Below are 13,601 nucleotides of genomic sequence, written 5' to 3'. Positions count from 1 at the left end.
CCTAGGACAGAGGTCTTAAACTACTAATGGTACATAAGCAGCTATATGAGTTACATTTTGTATCAATAAGCTGGGCAAGACTAATAGAAGTTAACAGCATGTCTCCTAGCAATGCTGTTGCATCTCCCAGCTCAGATGCTGTTCCCACAGAAATATCCCAAAATGGTTTTATCTTGTGTTGAAGCACAGGAGCTGCAATAACATTGTAGTTTAGATTTATTTAAAAGTTAAAGTTTCAGTTTGACTGCAAGTCAAATAATTTTGCAAATTTAGGCCGTATTTAATTTTGGTATAATTCTTGTACGGCTGTTTATGTTTAAACATCATTTCACTTGAAGAGTTTTGTAGAAAAACATGTTAATATTCCTGTATTGCAAGTAGAATCGAAAAAGGTTAAATCATGCCCAGCTCGACTGACCAGATTGGTGCTTTAATTTAAAATAATTCAAGATAATCAGTGTCAAAGATAGGATGCAATTTATAGTGCACACACACGCACACACCATACACACACACACACACCCACACACACACACACACGCACACACACACCCACACCCACACACACACACACGCACACACACACAGGGGTCTATTGTGCTTTTAACGAGTTCACTTGTTTGTTGCTCTCTTTCCCGCTTAATCCCAGACTTTTGTTTCTGCTCATCATCTCACTGTAGAAAGTGTCTCATAATTCCTTTAACAAAGATTACATTCAGCAGTGGAGAGGAGGTGACCCCTTTTTAATGGCAGGACAATTTAAGAGTGCAACATGCCCCACATACACAGCCCTAAAATATGTGATTAAGAGCGCGAATTTAGAGCAAATTCACACACACACACACACACACACAGATAAACAGAGTCTAAACCGATCATTAACTGCAGCCAGTCTATGAGAAATGGGTTGATGGGATGCTTTGGGTTTAAATATGTGATGATCCTCTAAATCTACTGCCTCAATGCAATGAGACAAAGCCATAAAATATCAAGTGTGGTGCTGTAAGATAAGGAGGTGAGAGGTCTGAGCGCCAAAGCCGACCTGTAAACCAGGCCAAGCGTATCATTTCACAATAGTATAGAATGAGCTATTGTTGGACATTTTGAACAGGCTCCAAACCAAAGGTAAAGACTGAAATCTTATCTGATCAAAGTGTTACAGGAAAAACACCGACCTGCAGTAGACCAGCAGGAGGTGCAGTAGAAGAGACCTGAGAAGTTTTTCTGATAAAGCAGTCGACAGCCAACATGCATACATGGAGAAATGTGCTTTGAGCTATTGTAGTCTTGCACTTCTCTTTAAGTAAAAAATCATAGAAATTAAAAGACTACTTGTGATTGTTAATTTATGAAGTGGTGAAGTTCATTTTCCATCTAACTATCTACAAGATGCTATTTGATGGTAATATAGTAGTATGTAGTATATGTCATGCAGATTTAACAGAGCCTATATAGTTTAAAGGAGATGTAACCCTAGTCCCTGTTTCTAACAGTAAATCTGCATACTAACTGCACATTCCCAGGAATGAATGGATTGTATTTGTATAGCACCTGTCTAGTCTTTACACTGCATGTCACATTCACCCCATTCACACACATTCATATACTGATGGCAACTGCTCATCAGAAACAGAAAGTTACGACTCTCGCAACTACAAGAGGTCGCTTGTCATGAAAGCGTAAAGATAGGTTGAGTTGAGTGTTTAAAAAAGGTTTTTCTGGTGAAGACACTGGCTTTTTGGCCTGTTAACCGTTAAAATGAAGGAATGTCTTCTTGTGACAAATCAGCACAGGTTGCATATGTTCATGAGCTGAGCAGTTCAACAAAAGAGAAAGTTTTGCTTCTCAGTTTGTTTTATTTCAGAGGTCTGACTTAAAAGTATTTTTCACAAGAATATGGCAAAGATTGGAGAAAAGTCTGCAAAAGATGTGCTTTTTTAAACCTGTCCCATTAATCATTTTGCAAACCGCTGACCACTGACTTTGTGCACTACATGTACTTTTGGCCATTTTATTTGAGCCTCTAAATGTAAAGATTATACACTATTATACTAGTGTTATACTAAATGTAGAACCCATAGCATGTACACTAGTTTTAGCTTTAAATGCCACAACAGGATACTTCGACTTTGTTCAATTGTGTGACACAAAAAAACTCCATTAATTCTATATTCCAAGGGGGTTAAATGATTTTCATAGGCACACCTGTCGTCTGATGTGTCACTTTATTTTATACCCATTATGGTTAATTCTATGATGAGTTGTAATGCAAGTGCATGAAAAAACAAGACTGTCCTTGCCAGCGGAAATAACACCTATAATAATAATAAAAAGTTTGTTCAAGCAATTACAATAATCCATTTTTACGTTTTCCAGACAAGTAAAACTTTTGTAGTCATACAAGTAATGACTGTCCTCTCTCAGAAGCAAAGACGTAAAATTCAATGTGTTGAACTTTAGCACCAGAGGCCACACCACTACAAATAGTCAGCGTTGGTTTCTTTTAACCATAACCTTGATCTCTCCCTAATCTTACACAGCAGGCCCACAATTTTAGAAATACTGTGGTCTGGTACATCAATATTCAGAGTGCCTTGGCGTTGTTAAAAATATTCTTTTCAGAGCAGAATTTGGCAACGTGTGCCGGTCTCTCTGGAGTGGGTACTACAATGTAAAACAGGGTGACAGTATTTGGCAGCATTCTCCTGCAGGCTGTTGTTGTTCGATGAACACACGACTCCTCCCCCTCACTTTCTCCAAAAAAGACTGAGACGTGTGTATGTGTTTGTGTGTGTGGAAGGGGGTTAGAGCTCTGGTAGGAAAACAAACAAAGACACACGTAGCAGCCACACTCCTGTCTCTGGCTGCACGCCATCAGCCTCACCACAAACCACAACTTATGCTTTCCGCACACACACACACACTCACATACACACACGCTTACGCCCAATCAGCTCCTGCCACAGAACCACACCGATATGCCCTCAGAGTCCAAATCATCTGTTGTATTGCAATACCAGATCTCCAGAGATAACTCACAAAGCAAAATCATCTGCTATTATTGCCCTGCCACTCCTTGACATTGTGCCATTAATAAGGCCATTGTGGAGGGCGAACTCTGTTTGGACACCGTATAATAGACTCTTTGACAGATTTACTTTGCTTTCTCTCCCTCTACCCCTTCCTTTTTTCTCTCTCGTAAATACAGCGGGCATATTTCACGCTGCTGCTCATCAATAGGCGAGCTGTTTGTTTGCCCAGTCATTCTGGACTGATGGTAAATACACAGAGGTATTCCAAACCAAAGGCTGAACAAACAAGGGTTACATAAAGGCACTGTACCCGAACATGCACTAGGAACATCCTCTTGCACACGCACACACACACACACACACACTATTGCCAAAACCTCTCTTCATCAACCCTTTAAGCGACCAGTCTTTCTTGTTCATTCGGTCGGTTTTATTTATTTATTTTGGTGCATTCACTGTTTGAAAACAACAATTAGGCCTGATCCCCGCCCACAGGTAGAAGACACAAATATAGGCACAGCGAAGGTGGCTTCAAGGCCGCCAGGTGTTCCATATCAACACTGACCAAAAAGAGTCCCTCACACCACACTGACGCTAGTTAACAGGCGCTAGCTGCTGCTCTGTGGCAACACAAAGGAGACCACAGCTACTTGACATCAGTGTCACTCTGTTACCCATGCACTTAAGAGTCTGTTCATACTGGGCCGTTCACCAAGGACACAAATAATGGGTTCATGGGGCAATAATGGCCTTTAAAGCCCAGAAAAAAGCATATATAGATTTCTTGCTTCAATAAATATCGTATTCCTTAATCCAATTTTTCAGAGGGTATTGCAGGTATTGTACTGAAGGTATCTTTTTCTCACACGTAAAAGCAACCACTGAGTAACATTAATTAATCTCAAAAATTATTACAGCATTGTCTAAATGATTTTTTGGTAAACCTGCAATAACTAAGTTTTTGGCCTCATGGGGGCAGCAGAAACAAGTTGTGAACACAACACCTAACATCACCTTTTAAGTTAATACTTGAACTTGTTGCTTTTTTACACGCACACACCAAAAATGGAGCAACGTTAACATTTTGCATTTGTGGTTGTGTTTCTGGCCACCTGGTGAATGTAAGTCCAATATTCACTTTCTCTCTTTTAGCTCTGTTTTTGGTCACCACCAACCCCTGAAGGAAACAACAAAACAACAAAATCTGATTATTTAGCTGCTAAATGCTCCACTATGTTTGTTGCTGAAAACAGTGGCTATGAGAGCAGTGAGAGTGAACCAAAAACAGTTAAGTTATGAGGGGGAAAAGCAAAAAATGGAGTTGAAAGACGCTAAAAAGTTTAGTAAAGCTGAGGGAAACTGTAGAATCAGATGATAATTGTCACCAATAGACCCCTTTAACATACATTTTTAATATATATTTCTACTGATCATGGCAACTTTAAACTCATGGTGAAGTTAAAAATATGTTCACCATTTTCAAATGTATATCAATGTTTTCCTAGAACAAATCTGTACAATAAAAAAAAAAAGTCCTTTTATTTCAGATATGCTGTGACGGATTTTCACAATTGTGCCATGACAAGTGTAGATATTGTAGTCAATATTTTTTCTGTAAAGTCAGTTATTTTTTTATCTCATGGTTTTTAAAATTTCACTTTCAAAGTTTTTGCTCACAAAAAGTACCGATATGCCACTAAAAGTTATTAGCGGGACAGGGAAACACATACATCTACAACTGGAGCAGGTTTGACACAACTCTTGTCGTATGGGGAACACGATTACATATGCTCTTTGTGCTTATGTACATATTCTCTGTGATCTTACTCCTCTATAGCACGACTGTTAACTCCAAAAAAGAGCCACATGGCATGCGACCGCTGACTGATGACAGCCTGGTGGGCCACAGAGTTGAATGGATGGAAGGTGGCAGAGAACAGGAAGTTATATGTATGTGTGTGTGTGTGTGTGGGGGGGGGGGGGGGGTCTGTTTTGAGAATCCTTTGGCAAGTTGTCAGTGTTGGACTGAAAAGGGACAATTATGACCAGTTAGGCCTTTTCAGAGCCTAATGAGGAGCCACAGTTACAAGTATCTGGACAAGAGATAGCATTTTCTCTATCACACACACACACACACACACAGATACAAACCCTTTTGTGTGCACACAAAACACACGTGTGTATGTGCAAGGACACACGCACAACCCCAAAATGGCCCGGGCGAATATTCAGGCGTGAAAAATGATGGATTGTACCAGAACACCCATGAACAGAAAGCGCGGTCAGTATACACAGTGACAATCATCATATTTTTGTCATGAGGAACTTTATGTCCTTTAAACCTAACTTTAACCTCAACGTAATTAATTATTAACCTTAATAGCAAAGTTTGTTATTTATAAACACAAGATCTGTGTGATATGGAAAAATGTATCTTCATAGTTATTATATTATATATTTATATATGGTATCTGATTATGTATGAAAGACAAAACTTGTCAAAGTTGATGTTAATCTCAGTAGGCCTAATGAGAAACAAAACACGAACTGTTCATTTCAGCCAGTACTTGGTAGTATTTCAACAATTGTTCTTGTGATAATTGTGCCACTGTACTTACTATGAAAAGTTCATTTATACCATATAAATGCATATAATGATTTAAAGTATGTTCAATAGGTAAAATGATCTTCTGATAAATCAGCAGTGCTTCTAGTTTTCGTCACCATGCTAACATGCTCGCAAAGACAATGCTAACATGCTGATGTTAAGCAGGTGTAATATTCACCTCGTTCACTGTGCTAACTTAGGCCCTGTCTACACGAACACGGGTATTTTCATTTTGCGGTTTGCCTGTTCGTCCACACGGAGACGCAGTATCAGGTCACTGAAACCGAACATTTTTGAAAGACCCTGCCAGGGTGAGGATTTTAAGAAACGCAGGTTGCAGTGTTGTCGTGTAGACAGTGAAACTGTAGTTTTTGCCTTGCGACGTCAGAGTATGTGCTGTTATCTGCTGTGTTTGATGTCAGATGCCTGCTTTGCTTACAATTTTATTAGGGTCCGGTTCGCCAACGCGGCTTTACCATATCGCTGCCTGGTGGTTTGGCATGCTCTTGACAGCGTGTTTTTGTGTTTTCATGAAGACAGAGATTTTGTTTTTAAAACGAAGGAGGATAAAATACCTGGCATAAAAATACCTGTGTCCGTGTGGACTAGGCCTTAATGTAACGGAAGCCAGCGAGAGACGCACTAACAACTGATGCTAGTGCCCGTGGATGTTAGCTTTCTCGTTAGCGCGTTCGCCTCCTGTACCCGAGGGTGCCGGTTCGAATCAGGACCGTGCAGTACAACTTGGGTCCAGTTACATTAGCATGTTGGCATGTTAACATTTGCTAATTAGTACTTAACACAAAGTAATACTGAAGCTGACGGAAATGGAATTAGCTTTGCAGGTATGTGGTCATTAACCAGTAAGTATTACACAAATTAAAGTTTAGACCTCAGGGTTATCTGAACCATTTATAGCAATCCATCCAATAGTCGGTGAAATATTTCAGTCTGGGATGACACCACAGCTGGTTTACTGTACTTTTCTTTTTCTTGTACACTTGTGTATGTTTTCTTGGTGCAGAAAACCCACCGACTGTGGGGACATAAAATCAATTAAAACCAATTTGTTCCTTTTAAAAATCACTCAAATTTTTGGTGAAACTTTGTAAAAGTGGAAAACAATGGCAATTCCTCTGATCCTGCCCTTAATGTAAATTATTCCTCCAACTCCAAACAAAAGCTGTAGCCTGACAAACATGCCTTAAGGAAGAAAAGACTAAAAATATGTAATGTATGTAAAACTTTTTTTTTTTACATGAATTAAAAGGAGACATGAAAAGTACAATAACACATACACATAAACAAAAGCCCACACTCCTGTAACAGGACAAAAGCTTTCCGTCAGTAACAGCTTTGCTGCAGAATAGTGAAGCAGCTGCAGGGTTTTTCATCCTGCTTGATTACCGTCTGAACAAACCTGTCCAATCAGTCCCATTCATGGGTACCAGCACTCACGGAAGAACTGTGACCTGATTGACCTCTGCAGAGGGCCAGGCTCTCAGCCTTGACCTAGGTGTGGAAGCTTATTGTCGGACTTGCCCGCACCAGCACTCTTACAAAGGCTGGGATGCCAGAAATTAGGCACTTGAGGGAAACTGGAGAACTCCTGGCTAAACTCCTGTCCAAAAAAAGCCAACTCTAAAAATCAAGTGCCGTAATTGGGGAGAATGTTTTACTCAAGAGGAGTGTTGATAAATGCATCTGTTTTCCCGCATGGGTATATTGTGTGAGCAGGAGGCAAAGAAGAGTGTCGGCAGGCATAGATAGATTTAGCCTTCAAACATTGCTGAGCCTCAATTTTTAACAGTTATGTATAACATTGAGCATTTTCACCCAGCACACTGTTTTCCTATATCTATTTAATATTTTGATTAATTTAAAATCTCATAATAACAAAATCTCATCAGCTGCTTCACTACAGAGCATCCTGTTTGACTTGTGGACTGTCTCCAAATGAGTCTTAATGAGCCAAAGCCTCCAAAATATTTATTTTTCAACTAATTAATTTATCGCTCTGTACCTATGTGGGGACTGAGGCTGAATTTATGACCACTATTACAATATTATTTAAATTTGGGCTATATAGCAAGTGAAACACCCATGGCTGCAGGACTGGAGGTGAAAGAAAAGTGATATTAATCAGTGTGGGTAGAAAGTACAACCAGCCTAATGCAGAGGTTTCATATATTTAGATTTTATGGGCTAACTGTCATCTGGAGTGCAGCAAGATCTGGGTATAGGGGTGTAAGACTGGGCTAGAAGCGACATATGCAAATTACAAAACAGGAGGTCACTACTAAGGTCAAAAGTTTTTTGTTTGTTGTTGTAACTACTTGCATGAATTGTTGTCAAAGAGTCCAGAATGCAGAGAATTAAAACAAAAAGTTGAATAAACTAGAACAAGATTATTTTCTGTCCACGTAGGTTTGTGATTTTCAGGCATAACGCTGAATTACCTGCAGAGTTCAGTTGCTTTCAGGACCATCAGTCTGAGGACACTTCAACTGTTTAGAGACTTTGCTAATTAGAATTTTATTTTTTTATGTTATTCCTTTGCTATTTATGATTGCTTACTCAAATATAGTTAATTCAATGTCTAACTTTTTATACTGGTATTGAGTTATTTTGCTTGATTCATTTTACTGAAATCATTTGAAGATTCTGTTCTTGACGTGTTCTGACCTTGGGAAGTTAAGAGTTTCTACACAGTGGTATGTATAATTTATTACATACATGTCAACATATTAACTTGCTTGACTATTTATGTTGACAACATATTAGCTTCTAGATTGTAAATTTATAAAAACTAAATTTCCTTTCTGCTTTAGATTGTTCGTTTTGCCTCGAACGCAAAAAGTTCGAAGATGAACATTGTCCATACTCTTCCTCTTTTAATTTATATATGACATTTGGTGCTGCCACAGTGCTAAAACTAGTTTCCATGTTTCCTCTTGGTTGGCTGGCCACAGCAGGTAAATACTGAAGATTTCACTGTGTGATGGAACCTTCTTCTGTTGTATTTCCTCTACTAAATAAAGAATTTTAATAAAACCTTTCTCCTTGCTCTGCATTAGAGGGCATGGATAAGTTATCAGGACATGAAGACATCAAAAGGTAAATATACTGTATATGTCTCATTACAGAGTGAGCTCAATATGAGACCAGCTGTGAAACCATTCAAACTATAGCTCTACAACAGGGCAAATGATAACATTTTTGGTAATGGTATATGATGGAAAATAACAGCAAAATAGGGTCGACGGGTGGCATGAGGTTTTTCTAATCTAATCTAACTTTCATTGATAATAAACTCACATTCCTCAAAGTTGGAGCGACCTTTGTTGCTGTTTGGATGATGAGGTGTGTCGTCCTGCAGTTTGGAAAGCATGTTCAGCACCTTTGCTTTCCTATCAAGACTTTCAGTCCCCCTTCCTCCAGCTGAGGACTCATCTTGGTCTTTCCACTCTGGATAATTGGACTCCTCCTCGATGGGGCCCCCTTCATCTGTGCTGGAATCTGGAGCATAGAGATACAACGTAAAATATGTAAAGAAAAATCAACGGAGTCTTCATCAAGTAGTCTTCTGCTCTGTCTGAAATGTATTTATCACTAAGTAAGTACAGTGGTTAACTTTTTAAAGTAATTACCACAGTCCTAAACAAGAAAAAACACATCTGTATTCATGGTCGTTTACGTGGAAGTAGCCACTTGTTAAAAAGCACTAAAACCTTGTTCTGTTCCATTAATAAACAGTAATTCTCATCACATTGTTCTCCTAAATGCCACAGTCACATCTCCCGTCAGTCCTTTCAGAGTGTCACTAAGGAACGGACGCTCTCCCTGAAACTTAAAGAGCCATGCATTTTGTCACTAACCAGCCAATTAAAAGTCCCATTATCTCTGAAAAAAGTCCACAGAATACACTTCTTGGTGTTGCAGAGCAGAGACAAAGAGTGCCATCAATGCAGACTTGAGCTTAAGGAGGGCTCTGATTGTCTTTTGCAACAGCTTCCATTAGAGTTTTGGACTCTTTTCTTCGTGCTACTTTTGCAAACCCAAGAGGTACTTGTGTTAGCGCATGAACGATAATTCAAATGTGATACGTTTGGAGATGGTTCTATTCATTAGGAGGAGAAAACTTGACCAGCCTAGTAGCTGACAGGCAGAAAATTCATCAAGCCTTCCAAACATGGTGGCGTGGATTCATTTATGCCGCCAGCGAGCATGCAGAGGTCAGCAGTCCAGATTGATGGAGCCATGTCTCATTTGACAGGCCGTCTTCCACCACACTGCACACAATCACACGCTCACATCAGCCTCTGTGTCCTGCTCAAGTCTCAATGTCACCAAAACAGATGACAGGATGAGAAATTTATTTATCTTTAGGACGCACAATTCATTAATTTCTTATGCTTTTTCATATGCAACATAAACCAAATGTCTGGAATATCTACAGTGACATCATGATGAATATGATGTGAAGATAATAGTTTTCAAAAATCCAAAACTTTTTCTTTAAACGCAACATACATGATTTTATTTGATTAACTGTATAATCTATAAAACATCTGAATATAGTTTAAATGCGCTCAGTATTCTTTAGAAAGTAGTGTGGCCCTGAGACCAAATTTCTTGTTTTGTCAGATCAAAAAGAATTGGTCAGAAGGTGGTTGCATCAAAATTTGGCTTTTTTTCCCTTGATCCAATGACCCTAACAATGGTCAACTAACTGGTTAACTGACCAATTATTTCAACAGTGGTTATAAAGTCCAGAGAGTTTCTGTAATGTGCAATCTTTAAAGCAGGATGAAACCAGTTTCCTCCTTTTGAAACCCTCCTATCCTAACCTCCAACGTGTCCTAATCCATGAATGCATAGCAGTGATTACCGGTCAGTTAAAGCTGGAAACAAGAGCCCATCTAAAACACACAGAGCAGGTTACCATACCAACCACAGCATCTGAACACAGCAGATAGCTGGATTTGGCTGCGAGCGGCCGAGTCAAATCCCCTCGCTGATTTCGTAAAAGGCCACTGAAGACAATAAACACACACACCCCTTCAGCCGACTCTCGCCAACACATACTGCCTGCCCTTTACCATCCAGCACGCCAGGCAGAGGCAAGAAGGTTGGACTTGTATCTCTTTCTTTGCGTGTTTGAGAAAGGGATGAACATCAGCGGTACAATCAGCGGGACAATCAGCGTGCCGAGGCTATTCATTGATGCCACCCAGAGCCTTCACTCCTCTATCTCCTCAAAGAATGGCAGAATAGGAGCAGGGTGGAGTAAAAAGGAAAATCCTCGCCAATTTATTATTCATGGGGAGGGGATTTTCCTTTCAGGGCTCCTTTATCGAAGCCTTTTCCCAACACGTCACCCTCTCTATCAGCCCTGACAAGTGCCAATCAAAGGGCTTGAGTCCAGGATTTTGGGGAAACGCTGGAGGATTTTAGAGACAATAGCCAATGAGTCCACAGTGGCAGTGGGTTAGAGACAATGGTGACATGGCTACACTGACAGTGTGTGGTCCTCTGGGGGGGAAACGATCCTTGCTTAGTATACAACTAATCTCTGCTTGCATCATCTCTGTCTTTCTGGAGCCTAATCTGTCCCTATGGCTTCCTCAGCTTTCCGGGGCAATCCACCAGGGTCATTTCAGATTAGTGCTCTTTGTGGCCCCTGCACATCGCTACATTCATTTGGTTGCTAACATCTATAGTAGCAGCTGAATGCTAAACACTGGAGCGAGCGCAGAGTGACCGGGGCAGCAGGGAAACAGTCATGAAACAATTATAAGGGGAGGGATTATTCTACCTATGAATTCCTGATGAGGAAACATGGACAAAGGTCTTATCATGAGCCTCACTGGGGAGCAGGAGCATCTTTTCGCAGCTGATTTCTGGCTTCGGTTTAATCTCAGAAATTCTCAATCATTGTCGGTTGATCCAGAGACAAGTGGGCAATTCAGTGATATAGAACAGGCATCAGTAAAATAGCTTATCATTAAATTAAAAAATATTAGTAATAGCTTTATTAATAAAAGAGCTATTTCACTGATTTTACACACATGACGGTTACTTGTCACAGGTGTACTATTATGCCTGTGAATTGTATTTGTCTTCTGCAGCTCTGGAGAAGCTTTCCAAAGTTTGAGAAAATTATTTTAATTAATGACAACATTCAGTTGCATTGGGAAATGTAGGATACAGTTAGTTAACCTGTCTGTTTCTTGAGTCCCTCTACTTTACGGATGCAGGAGTACTAAAGCTGCTAAATCCTACATTTTGTTCACATAGTAGTTGCTAACTTTTTCTGCAGTTTGGTGCTGGGAAGGAAGTGTAAAACAGGTCTATCAGAGCTTTTTTTGTGAACACAGCTACCTACTTTAAATTTACAATTACATAACGAAAAGCAAAGTTTTGGCATTTTTGCTTCATTAACAACTTAAATGATCAATTGAATTTCTCACAAATAATTTCGACGTAAGTAAATATATAATATATATTTTCTCAATCTATCTACCCTAAATCTAAAAGCAAATTAGCATTTGGTCATTATGCAGATGGTGTTACAAGCCTATTTTCTCAACTGTCTCATATACATTGAGTCATAATGGGGTTATTCCCTCCTTTACTTGGGATCCCTATTCAAAGGTTGAACTGCTCGCGCCTCCAGGGTAACCGAATCTCACCTATCCACACAAAGACATGCCACACACTGGGCATCTTTTAGAGACTGTGTGACCTCAGGCGTGACCTCTCCATGCCCTGCTGATGACCAGGAGGAAGGGGGGGGGCCCTTCTCCACCTTCTCCTCGCCCAGAGAGCGACCATGCCTTTGGCCTCTAAAAGTTCTAAGCACACAAGCCATCACCAAGATCCTCTGGGTGACATCTCTTTTTCATGAGTGGAGTTTGTTTAATTCTTATAGGATGGTTAAAAGCCTCATTTTAAAATGTGTAACGACTTAAAAAGCTGCATTTTAAAGCAGAAGGGAATTTCAGTCATTGTATGCTATGACAATGGATGCACATTGTATACATTTAACAAGCTTATAAATTAATCATTCTCTATAAAAAAAAAGTTCTTAAATCATTCAAAGGTCACTCTTCCCTGTTAGAAACACAGAGGAAATTGAGCAACATATTGTACAGTAGAGTCAACATTTTGCAAAGTAGAGATAAAAACATACAAACCCAAGCATAGATAATGACATAATAAGGGGTTATTTTTCAGACTTTAGAAAACCCCTTCCAAACCACCGAAAAAAGAAGTATAACTGCTTTCCCGGGATACGTAATTATTCCCATAGTAAATTAGTTTTGACATGTAAAATTAGCGGAACTCACCAAATATTTTTCTTTGATGCAATGATGCAATCACCCCTTATACCAGTCAATAGCAAGATGTACCATTCTACAAGGCTTTATCAGTTGGCAATGCAATTATTGTTTACCATCAAAATAGACATGCCATGACACTGCAGGATGGCTTCAAGTGTCTTCAAAAGTGTATTTGCAACATCTGAATGACCTTGTCTGAGCTCAAAGGTTTGACCTTGATTTTTAAGATCTAAAGGGTTCAGTGTGCTTCAAACAAACTGGGAAATATGAAGTGTAAATGTGTTTATAGCTGTTCTGAAAGGTCAAGTCATTGTAGGTGAGAAGGACATTTTATTACTGTGCCTTTGGTCTAAACGGTTAGTTGCAGCTTGGCCATCAGACACATCAATCTCCGATATCATGGATGCATTTGTAACATCCTCTAGGAATACAGCACTCCATGGACCATTAGTGTCGTAAAAAATGACAGATAGTGGACGAGTCACCAGGGGGAAAACAACAGAGCATGATCACAGTCTGACAGATGTGTTCAAAAGAAGATGGGAGGAAAAAGAGCCAGCTAGTAGCTCAAGGGTGACTCTCCATTTCCATGTGGTGACAGTACCCCTGACCTTT

At 39.7% G+C, this 13,601-nt stretch overlaps 1 protein-coding gene across 4 annotated transcripts in view; it reads right to left on the bottom strand.

Moving 5' to 3' along the window:
* LOC119917960 overlaps nucleotides 1-13,601 on the bottom strand; it is a 76,997-nt gene that overhangs the window by 10,853 nt on the left and 52,543 nt on the right. For all 4 annotated transcript variants that reach the window (XM_038738425.1, XM_038738426.1, XM_038738427.1 and 1 more), the window contains one exon: nucleotides 8,959-9,159. In XM_038738425.1, the coding sequence (XP_038594353.1) occupies nucleotides 8,959-9,159 (201 nt within the window). The remainder of the gene's footprint in view (nucleotides 1-8,958; nucleotides 9,160-13,601) is intronic.

This window comes from Micropterus salmoides, unplaced genomic scaffold (genome assembly GCF_014851395.1).
Source record: "Micropterus salmoides isolate LMB-PRFRI ecotype aquatic unplaced genomic scaffold, ASM1485139v1 Ms_hic_scaffold_23, whole genome shotgun sequence".
Classification (NCBI taxonomy): Eukaryota; Metazoa; Chordata; class Actinopteri; order Centrarchiformes; family Centrarchidae; genus Micropterus; species Micropterus salmoides.
The sequence above is the reverse complement of the archived record's forward strand: the minus strand, read 5'-3'. Positions and strand labels throughout refer to the sequence as shown.